This window comes from Lissotriton helveticus, chromosome 2_1 (assembly GCF_964261635.1).
Source record: "Lissotriton helveticus chromosome 2_1, aLisHel1.1, whole genome shotgun sequence".
NCBI classification, from domain to species: domain Eukaryota; kingdom Metazoa; phylum Chordata; class Amphibia; order Caudata; family Salamandridae; genus Lissotriton; species Lissotriton helveticus.
This window is the reverse complement of record NC_136059.1, coordinates 202,981,020-203,008,105: the sequence shown is the minus strand read 5'-3', so window position 1 is coordinate 203,008,105 and position 27,086 is coordinate 202,981,020. Positions and strand designations below refer to the sequence as shown.

The 27,086-nt window shown below is 48.3% G+C and overlaps 1 protein-coding gene across 1 annotated transcript in view; it reads right to left on the bottom strand.

The window, feature by feature from the left end:
- KIAA1328 (KIAA1328 ortholog) overlaps positions 1 to 27,086 on the bottom strand; it is a 968,289-nt gene that overhangs the window by 892,802 nt on the left and 48,401 nt on the right. Inside the window, exons 2-3 of the mRNA XM_078674730.1 lie at positions 7,100 to 7,135; positions 6,065 to 6,198 (exon numbers count right to left, since the gene is read on the bottom strand). Of these exons, the coding sequence (XP_078530856.1) occupies positions 6,065 to 6,198; positions 7,100 to 7,135 (170 nt within the window). The remainder of the gene's footprint in view (positions 1 to 6,064; positions 6,199 to 7,099; positions 7,136 to 27,086) is intronic.

The following is a 27,086-nucleotide window of genomic DNA, read 5'->3' as shown; positions in this document are numbered from 1 at the left end:
CGATGAAAAGGAGCATCTGAGAGGAAATCAGGTATGACCTTAGCACGTTGATAGTGAACCCCAGTGAGTGCAAGAGGAACGCCATAGGCTGGAAGCGGGAGACGACTACCTTGGGCTATCTCGCCTTCAACAGCCAGTCGTCGAGATAGGGGAAGACTGGAATCACTGATCTGCGCAGATGAGCAGCGACCACTGCTATCACTTTCGTGAACACACAACGGGCACTTGTAAGGCCAGAAGGTGAGCACGGTAAACTGAAAATGCTCGTGGCCTCCCATGAACCGTAGGGAACGCCAGTGGGCTGGCAGGACGGAGATGTGGGAATAAGCATCCTGCAAGTCCAATGCTGCCATCCAGTCTCCAGGGTCGAGGGCAGACGAGACCTGAGCTAATGTCAACATTTTGAACTTCTCCTTTGGGAGGAAGCCTTCTTGGGTACCAGGAAGTAGTGGGAATAAGAACCACAACCTACTTCTGGCACAGGTACTCACTCGATAGCTCTCTTGGCCAAGAGAGCCGTAACTTCCTGACGGAGAAGGGCCAAGTGATCCTCCGACATGCGATTGAGTGTTGGTGGCATGGAGGAAGGGGTAGTCTTGAAGGGGAGGGAGTAGCCCCTTCGGACTATCTGCAAAACCCACCTGTCCGACGTGATGGTGTGCCAGTGGGGAGGGGATGGTGGATCCGGCTGCCCACTGGCAACTGGTGGCCCTGAAAAGTCAGACTAGGAAGGCTTGGAGGCAGCTGCAGGGGGTGCATTGGACCCCAGACTCACTGAGTTGGGTCCCACGTCCCAACCGCGCAGAGGCTGGGTGGCTTGTGCAGCCCTGTGGCTCTGGGTAGAATATGGTGGAGCACCCCTTCCGTGGCAACGAAAGGGGCGTAAGGCAGACTGCATGGGGCGAACAGTTGCTGCAAGGCCCAAGGACCTGGCCGTAGCCAGAGAGTCCTTGAAGCGCTCGAGCGTGTTGTCCGCCTTGTCGCCAAACAGGCGACGGCCATGAAAGGGCATTTCCAAAAGGGTAGATTGGACATCCTCGGAGAAGCCGGAGATTCTCAGCCCGGCGTAGCCCCTCAGGGCGACCGACATGGAAATCTTCCTACCCAGTGAGTCTGCGGTATCTAGCCCACAACGGATGGTGAACTGCTGCGTCTCGACCCTCAGCAACAGCGCGGGCGAGGATGGCCTCCGGACACTGTGGCAGCATTTGCGCAACTGTGTATGTGGGAAACTGCCCAAGAGACATGCGGTGCTCACCAACCACAGTCCTAAGCTATTATAAGAAATGGGGTAACCCAAAACGGTTGTTGGACCTGGGTAGTCAGTATTATCAAAAACAATGGCCCAACTCGTGATTGTTTGCTGGCTCAATAAATCATATGCTCACAGTTGATCACTTCTAAAGTTAAATGAGGAATAAGGTTATTTACCTCTAGTATGATTAAATCATAGGATATTCATTCCATTGAAAAAGCAACCACCTATCACAACTCATTTATTTACAAAAAGGAGTTTTAATAGAGTACTCCAAACACAGCGGAACATTTATTTATATACATTTGTACAATATTCACAGCGAACGGTAAAGGAAAGAGCAACGTGCTTCTATAAGGGTGCCGGAAATAGAAGAAAGTAGTGGTTTAAGGAGAAAAGGGGTGTAAGCCTCAACAGAAAAGTGACATAAGATTTTGTTAACTTAAAGCAAAAGCTGGAAAATATCCAACGTGTTGTGCAAACAGGCCACTATTGATATTATTCCAATTTATAACAATCATACAGTCTTGACTGGCATGTATAATGTTCCAAAAAATAGTGGTCCTGGTTATGGGAAAGGGGGGGCGGCACCCTTATAGAAGCACGTTGCTCTTTCCTTTACCGTTCGCTGTGAATATTGTACAAATGTATATAAATAAATGTTCCGCTGTGTTTGGAGTACTCTATTAAAACTCCTTTTTGTAAATAAATGAGTTGTGATAGGTGGTTGCTTTTTCAATGGAATGAATATCCTATGATTTAATCATACTAGAGGTAAATAACCTTATTCCTCATTTAACTTTAGAAGTGATCAACTGTGAGCATATGATTTATTGAGCCAGCAAACAATCACGAGTTGGGCCATTGTTTTTGATAATACAGTCCTAAGCTGGCAGAAGAAAACATCTTCCCAAGATGGTCCAGCTTCTTGGATTCCCTATCTTGAGGAGCTGTAGGGAAAGCACTCCCTTTCGAGGATGAGGCTTGGACCACCAAGCTCTCTGGATTAGAGTGTTGGGCGAGAAAAAGTGGGTCGGCAACATGGGGTGTCAGGCAATCATCCTATCCAGAGGAGCCCCTGTGCTGGGCTTAGACCAGGGGCCCAGAAGGACCTCAGCAAGGGCCTCATTGAAAAGCAAAAAGGGCACCGAAGAGGCTGCTGCCGGCTGAAGCACCTCACTCAGGAGGTTAGTCCTGACCGCCACCGTAGGAATCTCAAGGCCTCAGCCGCCCTATGCAACACCACAGCGTAGGATGCTCCCTAATCCATTGCCACAGTAGGGGGAAAAAGCACACCAAGGTCTGGGGAAGTATCCAGACGATTGGCATCACCCAACTCCTCTCTCCAGTCGGGCTCTTCAAGCTAGTCTGTCAGAGGGTCAACAAACCCCTCCCAGTCCTTCTCACACTCCTCTGGCTGCCACTCAGGGTGATAAGGAACGCCAGGAAGAACTCCGGTACAAAAGTGCCCTCCGGTGCCGGTACCAGTGTCATCGATGCCGGTCCAGCTCAGTGTTCAAGTCGAGGGGGAGGCTGGGGTCAACGCCGGCCGGGGCGAAACCAGTGTCAGAGGCATCGACGCCAGGAAAGGTACCGCGAGGTCGACCGGCGCAGATCCAGGCCTGGATCCTTGGGGGCCCTGCAGCGCAGAGGCCGGAGCCGCCAGCATCGAAGGCCTAGAGCCCCAAGCCGGGTCCGAAGGTGCACCGACGGAGTCAGGCTGCCCAAAGATGGAATGGAGGGCTTCGTAAAATGCCCGGAGCTAGGCAGGGGATGCTCCGGATCTCGGAAAGGGAGGGAAGTGCAGAGCAGTCCTAATAGACTCAGAGGGCAGAGCCAACGAACGACAACCCTCTGCGTCCCTCGTCACGTCAGCCGACGGACGGGGAGAAGGTGAGGAGCGACTGTTGGAAAGTGGATTATTGGTAGGGGCAAATGTAGGTTTGCCACTGGCAATAAGGCCACTAACACATAGTAGGACCCAGCATAGGTCTTAAACTTATTCTTATGCTCAACCCTTGGTAACATGGCTGCGAGCAAACACGCTTAACTTCAAAGACAGGTATGTAAAGCATTTAAAAACACCATTTCAGGTAATAATTAATACACAACACAAAATACAAATCCAACACGAATTTATAAAAATAGGTAATATGTTTATCGTTTAAATGACACCAAAATGAAAAACATCCAATGTAGGGAACCAGATATATGAATTTTTAAAGATTAGTCACTTTCTAGTGCTTAGAAACCAACAGTGCCCCTTTTATATCATTTTGTTTTCTCTGACAGGGACACACCTTTAGAAACTGTTCTGGAGAATTTTCTCATCACTGTGTTGTGCCGCCTTCTCCAGCAGGCGGGTCCAGTTAGAACTCCTTCCTGAGGTTCTGCTTGCGAGTCCCAAAGTATCTAACACACAATCCAAGGTTCTAGAATCTCCAAGAGGGTCCTTGAAAGTGTGATACTTCAATTCCGCAATCCACTTGAACACCCTTACAAATCCACTGGTACTCCAGGCTGGGAATTCTTTGTGGGGCTGTCCAGGTGAGCTCTGTTAACCTGTAGCGTGCAGGGAGTCAACTCTTAAGTCCTTTTGCAGCAAGGCAATCCACAGGGCTGCAGTTTCACTTGGTGCAGTTTTCAGAGGTCAGGCCTTAGAAGTCTTTGCACAGCAAAACTTATCAGCAGGGCACTTCTTGCTTCAGTAAGTTTCAAGCAGCAGATCTGGAGGGATCTGCCCCTCTCAGATACTTATTCAACACTTATTGACCTGGGTCAGTCAAGCACCAGGTCACTTCTGACCAATGAGAGCAGGGCAACTCCTCATAGTTATGACCACATCCTGTAGAGTGTGGCAGTATTTTGTCCCAGAGTGCACCAATCTTCCAAATCCATAATGGCTGATTCTCCAGCAAGGAGTTAAGAGCTGGCTAAACACACCCCCTGGGAAGGCTTATTTCCATGGCCTCTCCCCCTACCATCTGCACATACCTTCCTTAAGCATAGCCCTGACTCTGGGTCAAGAGTAAAAGAGTGAAACTGAAACTCAGGCCTCCCCTCTGCCTTTGAAGAGCATGGTTTACGACTCCACCCCCTGGCCTGGTATTCCTATGGAACAACACATTGCCCTCCAGGACAAACCCCAGGGGCCCTTTATCACCTCTTCAAAGCAGCCTGGCTAATCCACTTAACTCTGACCAATCAGGGCAGACCACTGGAAGGCTGAATTTGGACTTACAAACAAGAAAGTCTTATAACTTTTTGTATGTACATTTTAGGAGAAATTCAACAATATGATCTTGTCGGATTTAGCACGGCTATTCTGATAAGTCTTTGAATGGGGGCTCTATGTCCTTCCTATCAGGACTTATTATTTAATAACTTCCTGCAATGTTAACCAATGGGCCATGGGGTTTGCAATTGGGAAAATGACTTGGGCCAGTTTTCTAGCACCTGGGCTTATAAAACATATTTTATAAGTATTTCCCTAATTTCTACAGGACCCCCATTCCCTGTGCAACTAGGGGAGACTTCAGGGGTTCTGAATCTGCAGAAATATTGCAGATCCTCCTTACCCAGTGCTCCTAGCATCAAAGTTGAATTTGAGCAGCACTTTAAAACAATGTGAGGAGTAAAATGTGAAATTTCACTTTACTCAGACATATAAAAACTCATTTTATAAGAGTGTACCTTATAACAACTCATTTTATAAGAGTGTACCTTATAGATAACGGACCACCACCCCTGGGATACCTACGGGAGACCCTGGGGATCCTTAATATGCCACAAACATTGTAGGTTTTCCATTTTGTAAGTGCCCCTACCACCAAAGTCGAGTTTGGGCACAATTTACTGTTTAAAAGCAGTCCTGGCAACCAGTGCTGCTTTTAAACTAACCTCAGGCTTTAGCACTGCACACATGCTAGTGCAGGAAATCTGCTGGCCTCTGCCCAGGATACTGGGGACTTCGAGGTAGTTTCAATCTCCTGCCCTATTATATACTAGGGGCTTACGGGGTAGGTCATGCCAATTACAGGGGTACTCCACCATACCACAGTGTACCCTAGTGTACTTTGTCTTACCCGATGATGAAGGCTACGATGACGAATGGTGGTGGTGGGTCCACGACCCGTCCTTAGACCATCCCCTCGACTGGGACCTTGAATGGCGCGGAGCCGACTGCCGGGTCTCCAAAGGCTTTTGAGACCGCCCCCGCAAAGACTTAGAGGATTCCGGGCCCAGCAGTCAGAGCACGACTTCAGGTCATGGTCGCGCTCCAGGCACCAAAGACACACGAGGTGTGGATCGGTGACCGACATCAGCTTGCAACGGGAGTCACAAGGCTTGAAGCCGGGTCGACAACTTGACATCCCTTGTGCACCAGGAGTCGTAAAAAGGGTCCCGGTCTCTCCGGATATGTATTGACTGTCATGGAAAAAGAAAGAACTGACGTCAGCACGCAGGGGCAGCGTCTAAGTAGATACCGCAACGTCATCCTAGCAATCACGACGACGAAATCGGAGTCGACCAACACCACCTACCGACGCGCAGAGGTACTGCTGAGAAAAAAATTCCACTTTTCCTGTCAGACGCTTGGGGGTAATTCTAAGGTAAGGAATCTATAACTAATTGTCTCTTTCAGATAGAGGTCTTCAACAAGTGTGTTTGATTAGAGCGGCTGCTGATACTACATTGATGTTTTAGAGCTTGAACATAATGAGGCAGGGAGACAAATATGCTTCTACAAAAGATGTGCCATACTTTAAGGAGAAAAGGGGTACCTAAAAAAATTTAAAATCTGATTACCTGCTGTTCTCTTTCGCCTCCACTTCTCAGGAGATCCCTGTGAGTAGAGGAGGTGGGCATTTTCCGATTGACCTCCTCGGTGGGACGACTGATGAACTTGGATCCGGGTCTTAAATTCCCTTCTCTGGAAACTCCTTACGATAGCAACAAAAAAACAATTTAACTCAAGGGGCCATGCAAGCCATGGCACTGTTCTAGCATGCAGAAATGAATAGACTCCGAGGAAACACAAACTCACATAACATACATTGAGTGCATAATAAAATAATTGATATGAATATTAAAGAGTAACACTAGCATAAGGTAAACGCAGAAGCAAATAAAATTTGATGTGATTGACTCCTTGGTACAGGCATCATTTGGTACTTGAAGAAAAAACCTTTATGGAAATTTTGCATTAATATTTTAAAAAAATATTTTAATAAAATATCCAAACCATAATATTTAAGAATACTCTGCTAAATTTACATTGTAGTAATCTATTGAGTGGGTTGTGTGGTTTAGCAGCGTAACAATAATTTGTTGCTGACAGAAATGTGTAGCCATTTGTGGGTCAGTAACAGCAAAGCTGTACAAGGCTTAAAACATGGCGCCCACATGGCCTGTGTGGTAAAAGCGTGGCAGCTGCGAGGCACAACACGGCCTTTAGAACACGAACTATCTCCTTTGAGTGTCCTGGTGAAATGTAAAACAGGTGCAGACTGTGTATGTGCCCTGTTTTACACCGGTTTCTGGATTTTTCAGGGACAATTTCTAGCAGGAAATTCCACCATGAAACTAAGAAACACAGATGCAAAGATCGATTTGTTATATGCAAAGCACAAAACTTTGCGCTATGAATTAATGTTGGCATTACGGCATTAGCATCCTGTTGTATGGTAGCACTAGGAATTAAACCAAGGCGGGTTTGAAGTGAAAGCTCCTTGCAGCCCGACCTTCATTTCACATGGAAACAACAACAGGGCTCCAAATAAGGCAAGGGAGCCTCCAATAATACTATGCTTTTGTTTCTTACAAGTTACATAGACGTCTTACCTGGGACGAACACCATGGGCTGCTCCTCATCAGAAACTAAGTGATACAGTTAAAGAAATAAAGACAAAGGCATTTACAAGGGGGCAAGCTCTAGCATGCAGGTGGATTCAGTGACCTCAGGAGTCCTTTGTCGGCCACACTACCACAAGGATCACACCAGGTCCCACATGAAGTCTCTCAAGAATTAAGTGATACATTTAAAGAAATAAAGGCATATACAACGGGGCAAACTCTAGCATGCAGGAGGATTATTATTCTAATTTGTAGAGCACGTGGCTACTCGACAGTGTTTGTCCCGGTGCTGGCAGAGGGAGGACAGAATGCTATTGTGAAAAGTTGGCCTGGTATATGCTGACCACACTTATAGTGGGCACCTTGTACCAGTCCAAACAACCCTTATTGATGATTAGGTTAAAGACAACCTTTACTGAAAGCTATCCTAGTGGTAGCTATGGAGAGCAGCCTTCCGGCTAAGTCTTGAAGGAATGTAAAGCAGCTTGTTTTACCAGATCAGAACCTCCTGAATGACCAAATGAAAGGAGAACCACACATGGAATAGATAAAATATATGTATTTATTACTAAACACTCTCTACTGACCCCTTTATGAGATTAGAGAACAAAGCACACAATATTAAATCACTAGAACAACAGTAAATAGCACAATACATAGTGGGCTCCAGGGGTAGACCAAACCATATACTAAGAAAGTGGTATAACAATCACAACTTGACTAGAAACAGTGCTTAGAGCACGTAGAATCGCTGGGACCCCAAGGAACCACCCAAAGTAGTGACACAGGGGACCCACGGAGGACGGGTGCAGTGTGAGAAAACAGGCGTGAGCTCCGTACAACTGTGGTAAAGTCGCGGTTGGAATTTTATTGATTAATGACACTTTGTAGAGGACTTTGAGCAAACCCTTTCAAACATAGAAGGTTCTAAGGCCAGCACCACTGTGAGAACCGGAGTACTCGTGCAAGACAGGTGCATAGGTATCAAGTGATGTCGGGAATCTTAGTCGTTTTCAATGGCGTGATGCTGAAAAGTGCTGCTGGCGTGAAGAGGAAAAGTGCCCAGTGGGATCCAAGCCTGGCTTCGAGGTGAGAAGAACCGAAAAGCAGAGGGGACAGTGCCTGGCTCGGTAGACTAATGCTCACCGATGTCGGGTGCTTCAGGTGAGTTGACGCGATGCTTGACTCTGCAGCCACAGGGACCAGGAGATGTCGAGGATGACTAAAGTCCAGAGGTAAGCTGTCCCACGAAGAATGGTTAATTATACAATGGTTCTGTCGGGTGGCAGCACAACTGATTTGTAAACTCAAATACATGTAACAAAAGAAACAACCAACCTCTGACAAAAACACAAACCAGGTTCTTACAATTAATGAAAAGAAAGCCTGTATATGATTTGTTGTGCTTTTATGTTTATCAAAATTTCATTCAAGGCAATTCACAAATGACTGTCAATATATTAATAACAAGTGCGAACAGTGAAGATAGTGAATAGTGATCACATGACAAGAACAATACGTACAATAAAGACAATCTATACAAGTAAATACAAATTCTAATTACATAAAGGCCAACAGTTGCTTTAAGTTTTTACAGAATCCTAATCGTTTCATCGATGTACTAGGTTTCCGAAAATTTCAAGGCCTAGGTGGAAATGTCACAACCCCATTTATTCTTATAAAAAGTCCCACGAAGAATGTCAAGTGCTGGGGGGGTGGGGGTGGTCAGTGTTCAGAAGGAACACCAACAAGCCTTGGCAACTGCAACCCATGCGGAGGGAGGAAATAAGCTTCGGTGAGGAGACAGCGTTAACTTGCTGGGTCATTGAGAGAGATGAGTCCAGGAGGAATCCTAGGTTGCGTGCATGGTCGGTGGGTGTTGGTGCTGCTCCCAGAGCGGCCGGCCACCAAGAATCATCCCAGGCGGAGGGGGTGGTGCAGAGGATGAGGACCTCTGTCTTGTCTGAGTTTAGTTTCAGGCGAGTGATCTTCATCCATTCGGCGACAGCTTTTATTCCTTCGTGGAGATTGGTTTTGGCTGTGGCGGGGTCATTGGTGAGTGAGAGGATCAGCTGGGTGTCGTCGGCGTAGGAGATGATGTTGAGGTTGTGCGATTTGGTGATGTTGGCGAGCGGTGCCATGTAGATGTTGAAAAGGGTTGGGCTGAGGGATGATCCTTGGGGTACGCCGCAGGTGATCTTGGTGGCTTCAGATCGGAATGGGGGAGGCGGACGCTCTGGGTTCTGTCGGTGAGGAAGGAGGTGATCCATTCCAGGGCTTTATCGCGGATCCCTGCGTCACGGAGGCGTGTATGTAGGGTGTGGTGACAGACGGTGTCGAAGGCGGCCAAGAGGTCCTGGAGGATGAGGACCGCGGTTTCGCCGTTGTCTAGTAGGGTCCTGATGTTGTCGGTGGCAGCGATGAGGGCGGTTTCCGTGACTTGATTGCTGCGGAGTCCGGACTGGGGCGGGTACAGGATGTTGTTCTCCTTGAGGAAGTGGGTCAGTTGCCTGTTGACTATCTTCTCGATGACTTTCTCCGGGAACGGGAGATGGGTCGGAAGTTCTTAAGGTCTTTTGGGTCCGCTGTGGGTTTCTTGAGTATGGCAGTGATCTTGACGTGCTTCCAGCTTTCCGGGAAGGTGGCGGTCTCGAAGGAGCTGTTGATGATCTTCTGGAGTTGGGGTGCAATGATTCGGTTTTCTTTGTTGAAGATGTGGTGAGGGCAGGGGTCAGATGGTGAGCCGGGGTGGATTGGGTTCATGGTTTTGATGGCGTCGTCGTCGTTGACGTGGGTCCAGGAGAGCAGGAGGTTGGTGAGGCTGGGCAGTGGTGAGTCTGCGGTGTCAGCGGCTGTCAGGAGGGTCTGGGTGTTGAAGCCATCGTGGATGTCTGCGATCTTGCAGTGAAAAAAGGTGGCTAGGAAGTCACTTAGGTGTTGCGACTGCGGGATGTCGTTGGAGCTGCGGTTGGAGAGTTCCTTCACAATGTTGAAGAGCTCTTTGCTGTTGTGTGCGTTGTTGTCGATGCGTTGTTTGAAGAAGGAGCTTTTGGTGGCTCGAATGATTTGGTGGTGCTTGCGGCTGGCGTCCTTGAGGGCTGCGTGGTTGTCCGGTGTCTGTTCGTGGCGCCATTTTGTCTTGAGTCTTCGGCAAGTCCGCTTGGATTCCTGGAGTTCGGTGGTGAACCAGCTGGGCTTTCTGTTTAAGTAAGGGGTGCCTGCACCACAGGCTGCAGTAGCAGACCTGTGGTGTCAGTTTGAGGGGTCTACCAGGGGTGGCACAATGCATGCTAGGAGGCCTCAGGGGTACCTACCCTCTAGGTATATAATATACCAAATACTATAGACTTATAAGGGTACCCCAGAATCCAATCTGGAGTGTACCTAAAGTAAATGCAATCAATTTAGAGGAGAAAGCAGCCAGGCTGGGGTCCTGGATAGCAGGATCCCAGCCAGTCTAAGTAAAAAAAAGTGAAACATCAGCAAAAAGTGGGGGTAACTATAAGAAGCAGATCCTACTCTCCTACAGCTAGGACAGGGCTAGTCATTAAAAAGATGTGTTTTAAGTTTCTTCCTAAAAAGTTAAAGATTGTCTATCAGCCTCAGGAACATAGGAAGATTGTTCCACGCTCGGGCCCCAGGTAAGCAAAGGATCTACATCAAAAGACTGTTACATCGAGGGACCTTTGCCATAGGAGTTGAGGGAGAGTGAAGAGTGCGGGAGGGACGTAAGGGGTGATTCTCTCCTTAAAATAGGCAGGACCTGTCCCTTTCAGAGCTTTATGCATTAGGACCATGGTTTTAAACATCACCCTCTGTTTCATGGGAAGCCAATGGAGTGCCCTTAAGTGCGGAGTCATGTGGGATCTCGAGGGGAGAGAAAGCAAAAGTCTAGCTGCAGCGTTCTGCACCACCTGGAGTCTGTTAAAAAGGTAGTCAGGCAGGCCCAGGTACAGTGCATTACTGTAGTCCAGTCTTGATGTATTTAGAGCCTGTACCACCTTTCTGCTTGCTGCCTTCGGAGAGGAGAGGGAGAAATGTTTTCAGTGTGCGAAGTACGTTGAAGCAGGTCCCAGCCAAGGCTAGGATCTGTGGGAGGAAGGATAGAGAGCTGTTGATTTTAATTCCTAATGTCTTCACAAAGTTTTTAGGAGAACCTGGGTGAGGGCAATTGCTGGGCCAACAGTCCACCACAGCATTGTGTGGGACATCTCCAAAGGTCACAATTTACTTTTTCTCAGGGTTACATCTGAGGTGGTGCAATTCCATTCACTAGAAAACTCCAGCGAGGCACTTGGCTATTACTTTCTCGTCTAAATCTTTATCTTTGTCACATGAGAACAGTAACGGAGTGTCGTCTGTGTATGAGATAACTTTAGCGCCAAGAGACTCTGCTATAGTCGCAAGAGGGGTCAAATACACCTTAAACAGCCACTCCATGTGGCACTCCCACCCCCAGTGGCCTAGACTGCACTGTAAACGGAGGCCCCCACACTTCAATGGCCGTCCGTCCAGAAAAGATGCCAACCAATTATGGGCCTGATGTCTAATTCCTATTTCATGTAGTCGTTCCAGCAGCTTATGGTGAGGAACCGTGTCAAATGCACAATGAGGCAAACATTTCTGAATTTGTCCTGTCAACTTGCAGTGCCAAGACACGACTTCAAGTGCGCGCCACTAACATTTTCATACCAACTCATTCTCTACATTTAAATGCGGGGAGTGGTAAGTGATCAAATTTCATATCCAATACTGTACGTTAGTCTACATATGTGTATTTGTGTGTGCAAATACAGTGGTCACTTACATAGACAGACTTCAGTGAAAAAGTTATTCCTCCGTTCCAGTGGTTCCCCTCTAGCATCACTTAAAGATTGGGCAAGTAACTGGGAGGGGTACAGTTCCACTGCAACACCAACACAGTCTGTCTCATTTATCAAAGAATGCCTGGGGGGCATGAAGATTCCAACACTGTTGTTTGCGGACGACACCCTCCTCATTTCAAAGACCCCCAGGGGCTCCAGAAGTTGTTGAACCGTTTTCAGGACTTTTGTGTAATTAGAGGGCTGGTGCTAAACGTGGAAAAAACAAAATACCTGGTACTACGACCCACAAGGAAACCAGGTCGTCCTCCCACCCTGAACTCGGTTCCTCTGGAGAAAGTACCAGAATTTGATTATTTGGGGATACGTCTCAAGACAAAATGAGTTGGTCTTCCCACATCAACAAGATGGTTCTCTCACATAAAAGGGTAGGGGGTGCCTTACTCAAAGAATATCATGCATCCTCCAGATCCGCTGTGGCCCCTGCAATTGAGATCTACAAGGCAAGGGGGGTCACTTCTGCCTTGTATGGCGCAGAACTATGGGGTCATTGCAATATGGATCCTCTATCCAAGGCCGAAAACAAATTTTTGAAGGATCTATTACCCTTTCCCTTGAGCACCCCCACAGTCCCGGTGCTATTGGACTTGGGTTGTAAAAGCATCAAAGACCAGGCCCGTCTTCGCCCATTGCTCCTATGGTCTCGCATATGGAGGGTACCGGAACTGAAATCCTATGCCGATGGCCTATTAGAAGTAATGAGCATGGGAGGTTGGAACAAAATTAAATGGCTGAGGGACACAAAAAACCTTTTGGGGGAACTGGGCCTAGGATATTGTTGGACCACAAGATCTGCTCCTCCTAAAACAGTCCTCAAAAAACTTTATTGGGACTGGGTCTCCTGCCAGCTAATTGGGAATCCACATCACTGCAATTTGACCGCAGCGTTCCTCAGAACAAAGGACGTGGCACTATACGAACCCTACATGGATTTAATCACCATGCCAATGGATAGGGTCCTTTATTTTAAGTTCAGAGTTGGCACTCTTCCGTTGGGGGTATTTGTATCGAGTGGAAGTCCCATGCCCATTTATCCACCCTTTGCCCCTGTTGCCCTTCCAGGCCGGAGACGTTGGCACATGTACTTTTCGAGTGCCCAGACTATATCCACCCAAGAAGATACTGGTTGAAACCTATCTTCAAACGTCTAGGAACACGTATGCACTCGGTGGCCCTCCGAATCTTATTGACTGATACTACCCCTTTTATAGTTTGTGGTGTTTCCAAATTTTTAAAACGTTTCTGGTTGATTCGTTGTAATAGATTGTCTATTTCGGTTTAATCCCTTTTTAGCTAATTTATTTTAGGGGGATTCCCTAATTTTACCATCTTAAAACATGCAAGACATACCGGTAGTTTTTGTAATATTGTTTTTAAAATGTATCTTATGCTTGTAAGATATCTTTGCATATCGAATAAAGCTTTCAACCAACCAAATAATTTTTTACATCTTTGGCTTAGTCTGTTCTCGTTTCTACACAAAAGCAGGGGTATCCGTGTTCAACATAGTTGCAAAAGATAGGATCAATGCTTAATTTTCAGGCTAACCACTCGATATGCAAGCAACCTATTTAGATTATCTGAACATGAATTCCTCTTATACTATTATTGGGAAACTCTGTCATTGATCAACCTCTTCTGGACATATGTTGGGTTTGATACACATGATTTAAACCAAACCAGAGTATACAATGTACATGGTTTATAGGTTTGCGTTGCACATAAAATATACTCTATTTGAACCATCCTACATTCCACGACCTCAGCAACTACCAACATTCCAAGATCCCTGTATGGTGGCACAAAAGGTGAACATTGGTGCCGCACCATTTAAGTTATCCACTGCATTGCCTTCTGAAATTGGGAGTGGGCAAGAGGATTGGGGAGTTTGCCTGCCAGTAGTAGTGCATGAAGGATTTATCTAGCTTTACAGGTACTCAACTGTAGGAAGCCACTCAAACTGAATTATTTTGAAGCTCACTCCAAGCATGCTAGCTGGATGAGCCGTTTGTCAGGGTAAGCTACAGAAATAGAACCATATTAAATTTCAAACTGAATTGCCACAGTAAATTGAAGATCACCAGTCACCAAATCCTTGGGCACCTTAAACTTCTTTCAAAAGCACGAAGCTGATTCAAGAAACTACCAACTGACTTTTTAGGTATGACATGGACGAAACGAGGCAGATAGCAAGCAGGAAACTGTACAAGTGTAGGCCATGCCCCAATTAAGGAAACCGCATGAATTAAAGTCCATCAGCCAGGATCACTGCTTTGTTCCACTGCCACAAATCACAACTCTGGAGCAGTCCAAAAATGCCAAAACTACACTCCCAGAATGCCAAACAGAGCGGAGGGCTGTGGGCTGGATACTTTTTTTTCTCAGCCGGGAAGATCATTGTTTAACACGTCACCTGCGGCAGAATATAACAAAAATGTAATAGCTGGTTGGCAGATTCAGGTCAAGAGAAACACAATATTTCCATAAACTGTAGGTTTTGACAGCTCTGTTATGTAATATGTTCGCTTTGCTTAGTGTTACATATTAAACTGCTATGTAGTACTTTGTATTGTTGCGTGTCTCAAGTAAATGTTTAAAAAAACATAAAATATTGAAATCTGAGGCCACGGAGCCGCTGGCGTGTAGAGCCAGAAGCGGACAGTACTATAGAGGCCTAGAGTCAGCGGGCCGACATCTGATAGCATTATATGCAGACGATCTTCTTGCGCGATACTGCGGGCGAACTCCACGGGGCACGCACTATGCTGGCCCGATTTGGCACTGTATCTGGACTCCAGGTTAACTGGCAAAAATCCAGTTTGTTTCCGCTAAGCTCGGACACCCCGCCACTGTTTACTTTGGAGCGCCTGCGGTGGGAACCTAGATGCCTACAATACCTGGGTGTACAAATTTATCATGACGCAACGGACCTCTTGGAGGGTAATGTAGGCAAAGCAGTGAAGGTGGCAAAGACAACAATGGATTTCTGGAGCACACTCCCGCTTTCCGTTGCTGGAAGGGTGGCGGTCCTAAAGATGAGAACGTTGCCGCGCTTCCTCTACTATTTCGGAACTCTGCCAGTGCGGATCCCACCGGCGATGTTTAAGGACCTGGACTCCATGGTTACTTCCTTTCTTTGGGGCACAGGTGGACTGAGGGTAGCACTGTCATCACTGTGACGCCCTACAGCAGAGGGGGGACTAGCGGTGCCTGACCTTCAGAGCTATTACCTAGCTGCACAGCTATATTGGCTGATCTAATGGTTAGCGGCAGACCGCAACCCTCAAAGGGAGTGCTGTCCGGATGCGCCTGATACTGCCAACCTAGAAAAAATCATTTTACAAGTCCGCTATACCGTTCCATTAGACACTAATGCTATCAAGGTTATAACAAGCTGGTCCAGATACCTGAGGAAGGTGGGTGCTGTGGCTCCCTATTCTCCTGACATACCGCTCACAATGTTGCGGTATCTCCCCCAGGGAGAGCACTGGGCAGGGCTAGAGGAAAGGGTAGAAGCTGGACTGAGAGACATAGGTGACCTGTACAGGGACTCTGCACTCTTACCCTTCAAGGACCTTCAGGTTATATTTGACCTCCCTGGGGGTCACTTCCTGAAGCACAGGGCCTCGACTCGCAAGAATGGCGAGCATTGGAGGGGCGGGGGCACGGAGCCGCGAGCATTGGCGGGTTGCAGATGTGTGGCGCTCTCAGCGGGCAGAATCAAAACGGTGTCCTGCTTATACAAGGCCATACAGACAGATGCGCGGAGGCCTTTAGACCGCCTGGAGCTCCAGTGGAAAGTGGACCTCGGTAAGCAAATACCAACGAAGGACTGCGAAAAATTTCTAGAGCGCGTACCAAAAGCGGCCAGGAACGCACGTTTTAAATTAATTAACTATTATGTCTTGCAAAGAGCCTATTTAACGCCGGCCCGCATTAGGAAATACTTGGTGCAGAGAGGCAGCAGCCTGCCCTGAGATGTGGGGAGAGGGAGGCACACATCCTCCACATGTTTTGGGACTGCCCCCTACTGCAGACTTTCTGGGGAGACATACGACAGGTTATAGGCAACTTGATTGATAAGGAGCTACCACATTCACCAGAGCACTTCCTCGTAGGATGGTTCCCACATACGGCCAAGAATAAGGTGACGGGGAAGTTTCAGGACCTCGCTTACGTCCTAGCCAAAAGGGAGATCGCTAGAAACTGAAAGGCCCCAAAAGGTCCACTGACTATCACCTGGAGAAGAGAATTAGAAAAATGGGCGGGTGCAGAAAGCAGGCTACTGTTTAGGGAAGCTAGTCGGGGGATTGGCAAGATGGACAGGGCAAAAGCCTGGGAAACTTTAGTGGATGAACTGATAGCCTCAGGACAAAATGAAACGGAAGAGGGAGGCTCCCCTAGGGCAGCTGACGTGGCCCAAGGCAATGGCTTAGGAGTACACTAAATGTAACCCACACAATCCCAGCTACCACTGTGCACGGCCGCTGAGACCCAGATCTTTATGAAACCACTAACAGGCTGCCACAATATATCACGAGTTCCAATGCAACCCAGGGGGGAGGGAGAGGCGGGAACTGTTCTATTTTTTTTCCTGAGTTCAAGGATTTGGAATTGTTCACAGGCCAATTAGCCTATATGTCAAAAACGAATTTGCCATAAAGTACTGCTTGTGATAATGAGAATTAAATGCCAATAAAATATGGTTAAAAAAAAAAAGATTGAAATCTGTGATTATGGAAAGAATCCAAAAACCAAAGAGAAGGGGAAAAAATATAAATTATGTTGCAATGGAAAAATAAGCTGATGGCCATAGAGGTATTCTAGTAATTGACAACAATGTTAATTAAGTGTGAACAGTTTACATATATTGTGTTTGCTCAGGCACAATATTGAATTCCAATTTAAAAATTTAAAGGCAACACTATGAAACTGCTACTGTTCAGACGCGGTAAAACATTGCAACTTTCCTCCTCTCTTTTCATGGCAATAAGAGGGACTGGTTGTCCTCGAGCCTTTGTGAACCGCTTCCTAGTTAGACTATACAGCAGCAGGGGCGCTCTAGGCTCATGGCGGCCCTGGGCAGGGAGCATAGGTAGGGGGCAGCGGATGGGGGTGGCGGGTGGTCAGGGTGTTTGGAAGTGGAACAGAGCAAATATGTATCCATCCTCAGAGGATTATTTTTTTTTTTTTTTTTTTTAAACCTTTATTCGCAACAAGTAGTGAAAGACAAGCATGAGATCATCAATGACGGATATACAAAGCATACAAAGGATTCAGGTGTAGTGCAGTGCAGCGGCATACATATAACGTCCGGGCGCCATATCCAGATGGGGAAGCACAGTGGGTAAAAATGAAGGTATGGCAGCAGCAGAGGCCAGGGACGAAACACATCATCACAGAGCATATAAACACAACGACAATACAAATAACAAATATATAGCTGTCCAAAGAGGAGAACAGCTACTGGGCTGCTGGTACCAAGTCACAGTGCAGTAGTTCCTGAGGCAAAACATCGTAAGTAGCACCACAGGGGAGAGGGCCGGAAATCCTCACTCCCTCGCAGGTGAACATAGCGTACTCCCCGTATTGAAAGGAGCAGAAGTGCAAATAGAGGGGCACTCAGATCGTGTAGACTGTACCAGTGGTAGAGAAGCGTGTGATTCCAGCAACAGTTGCCCCATTAACCCACCCCAACCCGGTCGGCACTGTCAGAGTCAGAATCCTGCACAGCTCTGGTAAGGAGGTACACCTGCAGCGGGCTCCAAAAGTCTCTGGGCCTACAACGCATAGGCATCATCTCTGCGTAAACATTGTATTGGTCCTGACAATAAATGACATCTTTCAACCAGTCCTCGAACTGCGGTATCCTGCCCCTCCCCCAGCAACAGGCCACGCGCCTTTTAGCCAGCAGCAGGGTGACATCCACAAACCTACGATACATCGCCGGCACCGCCTTGGTATAGCCCAACAACAGGACCATAGGGTCAAGTGACACTCCATTTTCGGTCATAACCTGGAGAGCATCATGGACTCGCACCCAGTACTCCGAAACTACCCCACACTCCCACGCCAAATGAAGAAAATCGGCACCTGGCATATGACAACGAGCACACCTATCATCCTCCGCTAGCCGGAACCTGAGCTTCCTAGCCGGGGTGTAGTAAAAACGCTGTAGGAACTTGTAGTGTATGATCTTTAGGCGGCAGCTAGAGGAGATGTTGGCGGTCATACCACAACAATATTTCCATTGGTCATCAGAAATGGAAATGCCAAGCTCAGTATCCCATTGGGCACGCGCCCGTCCGGGCGGGACAGCACGTTGTTTCCTGATGGCACCATACAATCTGGACACCAAGTGACGTCCATCAGAAAGCAACAACACATGAAGCGGTAGGGTCACACCCGGCTCCTCAGGGAACTCAGGCAACAGCGATCTCAGGCCTTGTCGCAGCCGGACATAGTAAAACATTTCCAGCGGGGAGTACGCACCATCCCCGAAGAACCGCTCCGGGGTACGGAAGGTGCCCTCACGAAACAGGTCCCCCCAGGTACGTATCCCTAGGCGACTGCACAGGCGTTGGAACCCAGTTTCCTGCAGAAGAGACAGAGCAGGGTGATATATCAGAGGCAATGCAGGCGAGTAGAGAAAAACAACATCCAGCGCCTTTGCGATACGTTTCCATGCATCAACAGTGCAGGTGACCGTCGTTTGGTGTGTGTCAATGTCCCCAGCATTACCCAGGACCATGCCCTCCAATGGGAGAGGATGAGCAACCCACCGTTCAGCGGCCACCTGAGGCATAAACGGCGTAGGGCGCATCCAGTGGTATGCGTAGTGCGCTTGAGCGCTGAGATAATACAGTTCAAACTCTGGGACATCGAAGCCCCCATCAACATAAGGTAGCGTCAGTGTGGTCCACGCTACTCGTGGCTGTTTGCCCCCCCAGAACAGCCGAAGCAACTCTGAGCGGAGACGTGTGAAAAAATAAGCCCCAGGATAATACGGAATGTTTTGAAACAAATATAAGAAGCGGGGTAATATCACCATTTTAATAAGAGATGCTCTACCCGCCATAGACAATGGTAAAGACATCCACCTCGTGATGCTGTCTGCCACCTTAGTTATAGCTACACCGTAATTAAGCCGTAGCGTCTCCTCCTTGAGCAAGGACACCACAATACCCAGATACCGCAGTTCCGAGTCACACCACTCAAGGGGATAGTCTAGTGGGAAACGATGAACTGCTGCAGTGAGTGGAAAGAGTTGGGACTTTAGCCAATTGATATGAACACCAGATATACCGCCAAAGACTACAAACTCACGCAGCAACGCATTAAGATTCGACTGTGGGTCCTTCACATAAAGGGTAACATCATCAGCATACAGGGATATGCCAATCTGTCGCTGAAGACAATTGAATGCGCTCTGTTGATGCAACTGTCGAATTCTACATGCAAGAGGCTCTATAGCAATGGCGAACAAGAGGGGAGAGAGTGGACACCCCTGCCTGGTTCCTCTAGTGATCGGGAAAGGGGAAGACAACACACCATTCACAACCACTCGGGCCATAAGGTCCGTGTAGAGTAATTTAACCCAGGAGACAAATATTCTGGGAAAGCCCATTCTGCACAAAACGTCAATTAAGTAACCCCATTCCACCGAGTCAAACGCTTTGGTCGCGTCTAGAAAAACAGCAGCCACTGGGAGCTCGGGGGATATGGTTGGAATCAAGGAGAATAAAGTGCGAAGATTATGGGACGTCGCCCGTCCAGGCACAAAACCGGACTGGTCAGGCAGCACTATGACGGGCATAAGTTCAGAGAGACGCATTTCCTCAGAGGATTATTATATTAAGGATATATATATTGGTGTGGAGGCCCCTGGGGTTTGGTGGCCCTGTGCAGGTGCACAGCTTGCACATGCCTAAGGCCGCCCCTGACAGCAGTTACTGCAGAGAAATTTAGTGAGAAGAAATGCAGTGCACAGGCCTGAATTGTTACATACTGGAAGAGAAGGCGTTGAAGGTGTGGTCCGACCGCCCCACAAGAAAGGTCTTTAGTTCTCTAGGAGACCCTCTGAAGAAATCCTGTTAATTTAATCTTATTTCGTTGCTAAAACAGGCTGCAGCCGCACCGATAGCCCCAAAAAGCGGATTGGTGAGTTTTCCATACAGCTGGCAGGTCTGCCACTTAGCTTTAATCTTTATTTTGCTGCGGCCACCAATTTCCACCTGCCAGTATGCGCGTGAGACCGGACTACATGTCCCAGAATGCAGTGCATGTACTACTTGCATGCTTTCGGTAAACTTGAACGCTTTGCTATAGATATCTTTATGCGAAGACTCCGTTTTCACCATACCAATAAGGCCTTTTTGAAACGGTTTAATCTTTAGTTTTGAACACAAACTGCACATATGCAGAATGTTAAAAATCGCTCTACAATGAATTTGTCTCTCCAATTGTGCCAGAATCGGATACCCACAGTAAATCGGCGTTATTATATACAGGAAAACAAAATGTGCTTGTATTCACTAGTTCTCCATTTACCTGCTCCCACCCACTCTCATACTGGTATATGGAGCAATGTTCAGTGTTGGCTTCTGTTTCTGGGTGAGCTCCTTGCTCTACGTCATGGTTGACATTGGGTCGAGTACGGAACTTTTCATCTACAAATCATTGATTTCATATGTTAGTGTAAATAGTTTAGTGTTAGCAAAATAAGACTACAGCACTTAGAATGTATTGGGCTGTGACACAAAATTGCAACCTAACAAACTGTGCGCAGTGACGTGGAGGCTGGTGGTTGCTCTAGGTTAGGCACTGCAACAAAACTCAAATAAAGTACCAAATTGGTTGCTTTGTGCCCCGAATTTACCCATGTGGATAAAGAAAACGGTCAGAGGTAAATCAACTTGGGCTTCAATGAGTTTGTATCAGTGTACCATTTCACGTCCCTAATCTACAATGCGATCATCCATAGTAGTCCAGCATCGGTAGGCTATACATACTGTGTATCTTACATTATGCTATGTTATGTCTTTTCTTGTAGTGCATGATTCACATTTACATTGTCTTTTTGGTGCTATTGGGAGTCTCCCTTTCAGCTGTGACCAGCAAGTGGTTTACCATTGACTGGGATCTGTTATTCATGCCACTTCCATTCTTTCCTAGAACTGTCTTACAGATGATTTCTCTCCCTCGACGCTTCATTCTTACACACACGCTTCCATACTTTATCGCCTGCACTTACTTTCTTTAAAAAAACACTACACTGCAAGTAAAACAAATCAAAAAGTGTAATTTATATCACCAATAGCTCTAACTTTACAAATGCGTGACCTATTGCATTGCAAATGCGTGTTTTTCTCGTGTTAACGGGTTAGTACATTTAATATGTTAAACATGCTTTAACTTGGATGTATAATTCAACCAGAGTACTGGCCGCAGACATCATGTCGCCAGAGTAGATCAATCCAGACTGGCAAATCAGCGAAGAGAAGACCGAGAGGGTGAGAACACTCCTGTGCTTTATACCACTTGCGAGCGTGCACCGGCTCTGCAGGACTACACACAGCACTGCAGGAGTCCATCTGAGTTCACACTATACATAGTGCTAGCGTGCACCGGCTCTGCAGGACTACACACAGCACTGCAGGAGTCCACGTGAATCCACACTATAGACAGTGCTAGCGTGCAACGGCTCTGCAGGACTACACACAGCACTGCAGGAGTCCACGTGAATCCACACTATAGACAGTGCAAGCGTGCACCGGCTCTGCAGGACTACACACAGCACTGCAGGAGTCCATCTGAGTTCACACTATACATAGTGCTAGCGTGCAACGGCTCTGCAGGACTACACACAGCACTGCAGGAGTCCACGTGAATCCACACTATAGACAGTGCTAGCGTGCACCGGCTCTGTAGGACTACTTCACAGAGCACTGCAGGAGTCCACGTGAGTTCACACTATACATAGTGCTAGCGTGCACCGGCTCTGTAGGACTACTTCACAGAGCACTGCAGGAGTCCACGTGAGTTCACATTATACATAGTGCTAGCGTGCACCGGCTCTGTAGGACTACTTCACAGAGCACTGCAGGAGTCCACGTGAGTTCACACTATACATAGTGCTAGCGTGCACCGGCTCTGCAGGACTACTTCACACAGCACTGCAGTAGTCCACGGGAGTTCACACTATAGATAATGCTAGCGTGCAACGGCTCTGCAGGACTACACACAGCACTGCAGGAGTCCACGTGAATCCACACTATAGACAGTGCAAGCGTGCACCGACTCTGCAGGACTACACACAGCACTGCAGGAGTCCATCTGAGTTCACACTATACATAGTGCTAGCGTGCAACGGCTCTGCAGGACTACACACAGCACTGCAGGAGTCCACGTGAATCCACACTATAGACAGTGCTAGCGTGCACCGGCTCTGTAGGACTACTTCACAGAGCACTGCAGGAGTCCACGTGAGTTCACACTATACATAGTGCTAGCGTGCACCGGCTCTGTAGGACTACTTCACAGAGCACTGCAGGAGTCCACGTGAGTTCACACTATACATAGTGCTAGCGTGCACCGGCTCTGTAGGACTACTTCACAGAGCACTGCAGGAGTCCACGTGAGTTCACACTATACATAGTGCTAGCGTGCACCGGCTCTGCAGGACTACTTCACACAGCACTGCAGTAGTCCACGGGAGTTCACACTATAGATAGTGCTAGCGTGCACCGGCTCTGTAGGACTACTTCTCAGAGCACTGCAGTAGTCCACGGGAGTTCACACTATAGATAGTGCTAGCGTGCACCGGCTCTGCAGGACTACTTCACACAGCACTGCAGTAGTCCACGGGAGTTCACACTATAGATAGTGCTAGCGTGCACCGGCTCAGCAGAACTACTTCACAGAGCACTGCAGGAGTCCACCTGAGTTCACACTATAGATAGTGCTAGCGTGCACCGGCTCTGCAGGACTACTTCACACAGCACTGCAGTAGTCCACGGGAGTTCACACTATAATAGATAGTGCTAGCGTGCACCGGCTCTGTAGGACTACTTCACAGAGCACTGCAGGAGTCCACCTGAGTTCACACTATAGATAGTGCTAGCGTGCACCGGCTCTGCAGGACTACTTCACAGAGCACTGCAGTAGTCCACGTGAGTTCACATTATAGACAGTGCTAGCGTGCACCGGCTTCTTCAGGACTACTTCACGCAGAACTGCAGTAGTCCACGGGAGTTCACACTATAGATAGTGCTAGCGTGCACCGGCTCTGTAGGACTACTTCACAGAGCACTGCAGGAGTCCACCTGAGTTCACACTATAGATAGTGCTAGCGTGCACCGGCTCTGCAGGACTACTTCACGCAGGACTGCAGTAGTCCACGTGAGTTCACATTATAAACAGTGCTAGCGTGCACCGGCTCTGTAGGACTACTTCACAGAGCACTGCAGGAGTCCACGTGAGTTCACACTATACATAGTGCTAGTATGCACCAGCTCTGCAGGACTACACACAGCACTGCAGAAATCCACACTATACACAGTGCTAGCGTGCACCGGCTCTGTAGGACTACTTTACAGAGCACTGCAGTAGTCCACGTGAGTTCACACTATAGATAGTGCTAGCGTGCACCAGCTCTGCAGGACTACACACAGCACTGCAGGAGTCCACGTAAATCCACACTATACACAGTGCTAGCGTGCACCGGCTCTGTAGGACTACTTCACAGAGCACTGCAGGAGTCCACGTGAGTTCACACTATACATAGTGCTAGCGTGCACCGGCTCTGCAGGACTACTTCACGCAGGACTGCAGTAGTCCACGTGAGTTCACATTATAGACAGTGCTAGCGTGCACCGGCTCTGTAGGACTACTTCACAGAGCACTGCAGGAGTCCACGTGAGTTCACATTATAGACAGTGCTAGCGTGCACCGGCTCTGTAGGACTACTTCACAGAGCACTGCAGTAGTCCACGGGAGTTCACACTATAGATAGTGCTAGCATGCACCGGCTCTGCAGGACTACTTCACACAGCACTGCAGTAGTCCACGGGAGTTCACACTATAGATAGTGCTAGCGTGCACCGGCTCTGTAGGACTACTTCACAAAGCACTGCAGTAGTCCACGTGAGTTCACATTATAGACAGTGCTAGCGTGCACCGGCTCTGCAGGACTACTTCACACAGCACTGCAGTAGTCCACGGGAGTTCACACTATAGATAGTGCTAGCGTGCACCGGCTCTGTAGGACTACTTCACAGAGCACTGCAGTAGTCCACGTGAGTTCACATTATAGACAGTGCTAGCGTGCACCGGCTCTGTAGGACTACTTCACAGAGCACTGCAGGAGTCCACCTGAGTTCACACTATAGATAGTGCTAGCGTGCACCGGCTCTGTAGGACTACTTCACAGAGCACTGCAGTAGTCCACGTGAGTTCACATTATAGACAGTGTTAGCGTGCACTGGCTCTGCAGGACTACTTCACACAGAACTGCAGTAGTCCACGGGAGTTCACACTATAGATAGTGCTAGCGTGCACCGACTCTGTAGGACTACTTCACAGAGCACTGCAGGAGTCCACCTGAGTTCACACTATAGATAGTGCTAGCGTGCACCGGCTCTGCAGGACTACTTCACGCAAGACTGCAGTAGTCCACGTGAGTTCACATTATAGACAGTGCTAGCGTGCACCGGCTCTGTAGGACTACTTCACAGAGCACTGCAGGAGTCCACGTGAGTTCACACTATACATAGTGCTAGCGTGCACCGGCTCTGCAGGACTACTTCACGCAGGACTGCAGTAGTCCACGGGAGTTCACACTATAGATAGTGCTAGCGTGCACCGGCTCTGCAGGACTACTTCACACAGCACTGCAGTAGTCCACGGGAGTTCACACTATAGACAGTGCTAGCGTGCACCGGCTCTGTAGGACTACTTCACAGAGCACTGCAGAAGTCCACCTGAGTTCACACTATAGATAGTGCTAGCGTGAACCGGCTCTGCAGGACTACTTCACACAGCACTGCAGTAGTCCACGGGAGTTCACACTATACATAGTGCTAGCGTGCACCGGCTCTGCAGGACTACTTCACAGAGCACTGCAGTAGTCCACGTGAGTTCACATTATAGACAGTGCTAGCGTGCACCGGCTCTGTAGGACTACTTCACAGAGCACCGCAGGAGTCCACGTGAGTTCACACTATACATAGTGCTAGCGTGCACCGGCTCTGCAGGACTACTTCACGCAGGACTGCAGTAGTCCACGTGAGTTCACATTATAGACAGTGCTAGCGTGCACCGGCTCTGTAGGACTACTTCACAGAGCACTGCAGGAGTCCACGTGAGTTCACACTATACATAGTGCTAGCGTGCACTGGCTCTGCAGGACTACTTCACGCAGAACTGCAGTAGTCCACGTGAGTTCACATTATAGACAGTGCTAGCGTGCACCGGCTCTGTAGGACTACTTCACAGAGCACTGCAGGAGTCCACGTGAGTTCACAATATACATAGTGCTAGCGTGCACCAGCTCCGCAGAACTACTTCACAGAGCACTGCAGGAGTCCACCTGAGTTCACACTATAGATAGTGCTAGCATGCACCGGCTCCGCAGAACTACTTCACAGAGCACTGCAGGAGTCCACATGAGTTCACACTATAGATAGTGCTAGCGTGCACCGGCTCCGCAGAACTACTTCACAGAGCACTGCGGGAGTCCACCTGAGTTCACACTATAGATAGTTCTAGCGTGCACCGGCTCCGCAGAACTACTTCACGCAGGACTGCAGTAGTCCACGTGAGTTCACACTATACATAGTGCTAGTGAGCACCAGCTCCACAGAACTACTTCACAGAGCACTGCAGGAGTCCACATGAGTTCACAATCTAGATAATGCTAGCGTGCACCGGCTCTGGGGGACTACTTCACAGAGCACTACAGGAGTCCACATGAGTTCCCACTCTAGATAATGCTAGCGTGCACAGGCTCTACAGGACTACGTCACACAGCACTGCAGTAGTCCACGTGAGTTCACACTATATATAGTGCTAGCGTGCACCGGCTCTGCAGGACTACTTCATAGAGCACTGCAGTAGTCCACGTGAGTTCACATTATAGACAGTGCTAGCGTGCACCGGCTCTGTAGGACTACTTCACAGAGCACCGCAGGAGTCCACGTGAGTTCACACTATACATAGTGCTATCGTGCACCGGCTCTGCAGGACTACTTCACGCAGAACTGCAGTAGTCCACGTGAGTTCACATTATAGACAGTGCTAGCGTGCACCGGCTCTGTAGGACTACTTCACAGAGCACTGCAGGAGTCCACGTGAGTTCACACTATACATAGTGCTAGCGTGCACCGGCTCTGCAGGACTACTTCACGCAGGACTGCAGTAGTCCACGTGAGTTCACACTATTGACAGTGCTAGCGTGCACCGGTCTCAGCAGGACTACTTCACAGAGCACTGCAGGAGTCCACATGAGTTCACAATATACATAGTGCTAGCGTGCACCAGCTCCGCAGAACTACTTCACAGAGCACTGCAGGAGTCCACCTGAGTTCACACTATAGATAGTGCTAGCATGCACCGGCTCCGCAGAACTACTTCACGCAGGACTGCAGTAGTCCACGTGAGTTCACACTATACATAGTGCTAGTGAGCACCAGCTCCACAGAACTACTTCACAGAGCACTGCAGGAGTCCACATGAGTTCACAATCTAGATAATGCTAGCGTGCACCGGCTCTGGGGGACTACTTCACAGAGCACTACAGGAGTCCACATGAGTTCCCACTCTAGATAATGCTAGCGTGCACAGGCTCTACAGGACTACGTCACACAGCACTGCAGTAGTCCACGTGAGTTCACACTATATATAGTGCTAGCGTGCACCGGCTCTGCAGGACTACTTCACACAGCACTGCAGTAGTCCACGTGAGTTCACACTATACATAGTGCTAGCGTGCATCAGCTCCGCAGAACTACTTCACAGAGCACTGCAGGAGTACAAGTGAGTTCACACTATACATAGTGCTAGCATGCACCAGCCCTGAAGAACTACTTCACAGA